Source organism: Priapulus caudatus, unplaced genomic scaffold (assembly GCF_000485595.1).
Source record: "Priapulus caudatus unplaced genomic scaffold, Priapulus_caudatus-5.0.1 Scaffold910, whole genome shotgun sequence".
Classification (NCBI taxonomy): Eukaryota; Metazoa; Priapulida; class Priapulimorpha; order Priapulimorphida; family Priapulidae; genus Priapulus; species Priapulus caudatus.
The window spans coordinates 104495-107869 of record NW_014577971.1 but is presented as its reverse complement, the minus strand read 5'-3'; the positions used below and the strand labels follow the sequence as shown (position 1 = coordinate 107869).

The 3375-nt window shown below is 41.0% G+C and overlaps 2 protein-coding genes across 3 annotated transcripts in view; one reads left to right on the top strand and one right to left on the bottom strand.

Moving 5' to 3' along the window:
* The window catches only part of LOC106814347 (cyclin-D-binding Myb-like transcription factor 1), a gene marked incomplete in the record, with an annotated part of 18524 nt that extends 16393 nt beyond the window's left edge, over positions 1-2131 (bottom strand). Inside the window, 2 exon segments of the mRNA XM_014818649.1 lie at positions 1095-1212; positions 2005-2131. Of these exon segments, the coding sequence (XP_014674135.1) occupies positions 1095-1175 (81 nt within the window).
* Positions 2132-2458: 327 nt separating this feature from the next.
* LOC106814348 (succinyl-CoA ligase [GDP-forming] subunit beta, mitochondrial-like) overlaps positions 2459-3375 on the top strand; it is an 11976-nt gene continuing 11059 nt past the window's right edge. Inside the window, exon 1 of one of the 2 annotated variants that reach the window (XM_014818650.1) lies at positions 2459-2550. In XM_014818650.1, coding sequence (XP_014674136.1) covers positions 2491-2550 — 60 coding nt within the window. In that variant the 5' untranslated portion in view covers positions 2459-2490. The remainder of the gene's footprint in view (positions 2551-3375) is intronic. The other variant, XM_014818651.1, reaches the window with a different exon arrangement.

Here is a 3375-nt window from a genome sequence, read left to right as displayed (position 1 = left end):
TCTCATCACCAGTAAACTGCGAACACTGATTATGATTTGGCAGCCCATCTTTCAAGTCATTTATTTCTCATATCACTCCACTACCGCAGCCTCATCACCTATCTATATAGTACTACCACAGTCACCGCTGAAACAAAAAAGTTTTTCAATCGCTCCGTCAGACCATGTCCACAGAAAATGTCTAAAATCTGCCTTGTGCCCCATTGACCTTTGACCTGTGACCTCTAATTTCGGCACAGTGATGGCTTTTCCTACCATGATGCTATACACCGACTATCACGAGCCTAGGTCAAGCCGTTTAGATTTGTGCCGCAATTCTGCATTTCCTCCCTATACCTTAAGTTAAGGAAGAAATGTTCCCCCTTCTTTTACACCTCTTGACCTTTGACCCCCAGCTTCGACATCCTAACTCGTTTTCAGATTACCCACCCACGTCCCGAATATCGTGACCATGCATACGTCGAGCGGTTAAGATTTGTGCCCAATTACTGTTGACGCACGCACACACGCACGCACGCACGGACGATCATGCGATTCTACAAGCTGCATCTGACTACGTCAGATGAGCTAAAAATCAGTTTTACCTATGGGACGATCGACGTGGAATCACTTTTTTATTCATCCGGCTATATTTTCTCGCCTTCTTTTTGGTACACACATCATCTGCCACCTATCTAACACACTGAGGAATATGTGACAAATTACGCTCTCGGCATGCATGGTGGTGAAAGTACGTGAATGCATGGTCTACCTATATACAACCAGACTTGTCCTCTTGCATGTGTGGTGTGGGTTGAAAAATTTGTGGTATTATTAGAAAAAACATACTATTTCTAATGCTGATCGACCTACTCACGTAAAAATATGAAAGTTTTTGACACAAACTTTTTTACTCTACAATGAAAGCCCTTACATTTCTGCATAAAATGTGGCATATGCGGAATGTTGCGGTGGCATAGTTGATTAGGCAGGCTATCTGTAGAATGTGACACATTATAACCCCCCCCCCCACAAACGCTTGCAGTATATAGCTATACTATAGAACTATTACAACCGCGATGCATTAACACACACTGTCACTAACTTGTACTCACTAGTGTCTCATCCACTGACAACACGAGGCCTGCAGTATTGGAGACTTGCTCCCATCCACTGTCTGACCCTGTTTCCTCCATATGTTAGAAGAAAGTGATCGCGATAGCCTAGCTGCACCTACAATAAATTATGATTATAGTACATGTCCAGGGCCGTAGGCTGAGCAAATTCCTCGGGGGAAGGGGCCAAAATTTCATGACTCAACTAGCTGTGTAATGATGAGCGACAGGCGCAGCTCTTGATCGATGTCTATAGTGTGGTAAGGGTGGGTCTGAGACAAAGCTAGCTTTCACTGATACGTGCATGCCCCAAAAAATCACATTAGGGTTAATTATTTATGATTATTAGCCAAGTGACAGTGTATTTTTTTATTTTGCTCCAGAATCTAGGGGGCAGCTGCCCTTTGCCCCCCCCTCCCCCGAGGCTACGGCCCTGATGTCGCACCAAAGTTACAAATTAATATATGACAGCATATGCATGATATAGTTTATCAAAACATTCATCATTGTTTGTTTAGCCTTTAGGATAATAATCCAATGAGTAGGGTTACCCTAGGCCTATAATATGTAACCTTTGGCTTACTCTTGTTTGGTTACATTATTGTATTTGTATAAAATCTAGGTATGGACTATTAAAATTACGATTCTAGTCAGTGTCATTTTTTGTTTTGTTGCCTCAAGGATAGAGAGCATGTCCAGTAATATACATTATCCTATCCAATCACCGTCCTGGACATCATCTCTATCCTTGAACCGTTTTGTTTATACATAATACAGTAATACACGACGTAAATGTGTCGTGAGACGTTGGTGACTTGGTCGACTTGGTGACTTGGAGACGTTGGTGACTTGGTCGTTGCGTTTTATAGTACCAATACCATCAATCATGCGTCATCACGCCAACACGTACACGTACTAATACACACCACATCCCGCCATTTGTCAATTACTGCACATCGTGGCACAGAGCCCGTACCACGAACATACAATAAATCATTCGTTAATAAAAAGCATAAAAATGAAACGTTGAAATTGAAACAACTAAAAACAGGTACAAGCGGCTGTATCGGATTGCTTGCCATGCTGAGCAGAAATATATATAAGTTCTTACGGGTACTTTGTGAAGAACCAGGATGAGAAATGACCAGGATGCAAATGGCGGCATAACAAATATCTTGTGTTAATTTTGGCACTATTTTTCATAGTTTCCATAAACGTTAACTTTTTAATAATTTTTTACAAAACCGTGTATATTTATTACCATAAAATAACGTGCTGATTCACCAATTTTTATAGGATTGTGGTGTTGTAGTCAATTAAAAAAATGCCACACAATCGGCCCTACTTTTCATCATTGTGCGGCACGCGAGATTTTGCGTGATATTGCACGTCCAACATGGCTGCGCTCTGTCGGTCGTTTCGCGGACCTTTACTTCAGGCTTTTCTTAACAAGCAGGTAAAGTACTTGACATTTGTACATAAGTCCAAATTAAGATTCAAAGCAGTATATGTATTTTTTTTTAATTTTCATGCTATTTGATAATAATTTCTACATACCAGCTTATTGGCCTCAATTCAATTCAGGCGTCAATATTTTTACCTTCACTGCATACTCATAGTCATACTCATAGTCATAGTTTCATACTGCATAGCCATAGGCATAGGTACAGTAGAAGTTCAAGTTCAAGTTCAAGTTCAAATAAAATTTATTTTCATCGGTATATAATGAACATTATTAACATAAGCTAAGAGCTTTTGCATCGATATCAAACAAGAGTAAATAGATACTAAGTAAGATAGTGATTAAAACATGATAAAAACTGCGTAACTGCAGTGTTACTATCGCTCATAGTCATAGGGGCGTCTATGTTCCCCAGGGTACTGCCGGAACGTACCCTGGGTACGGTCCGGTATACCGGAACGTACCCTGGTAACTATTTGATAAGGTTAGGAGTAGGCGTAGGCGACTCCCTAGACTCGTTAGTGGAGTAGGCGAGGTAAGGTCAGGCATATTAGATAGTACCAGGGTACGTTCCGGCAGTACCCTGGGGGACATAGACCCTCTCAGCGTTACTATCACATAATTGGCCTAATATTCAACTACGCCATAAAGAGAACCGACTCAACCTTCTCAACAAAATTATTTCTGGAAGTGTCTCGATCCCCAAAGTCAAGTACAACAGGATGGGTCCATTGTGCACACGGAGCAAAAACGACAACAAGCTTGCAGTCAATGAGCATTAGAACCTCACAAGGGGAATTCAAAAAAAAATTTCACGGA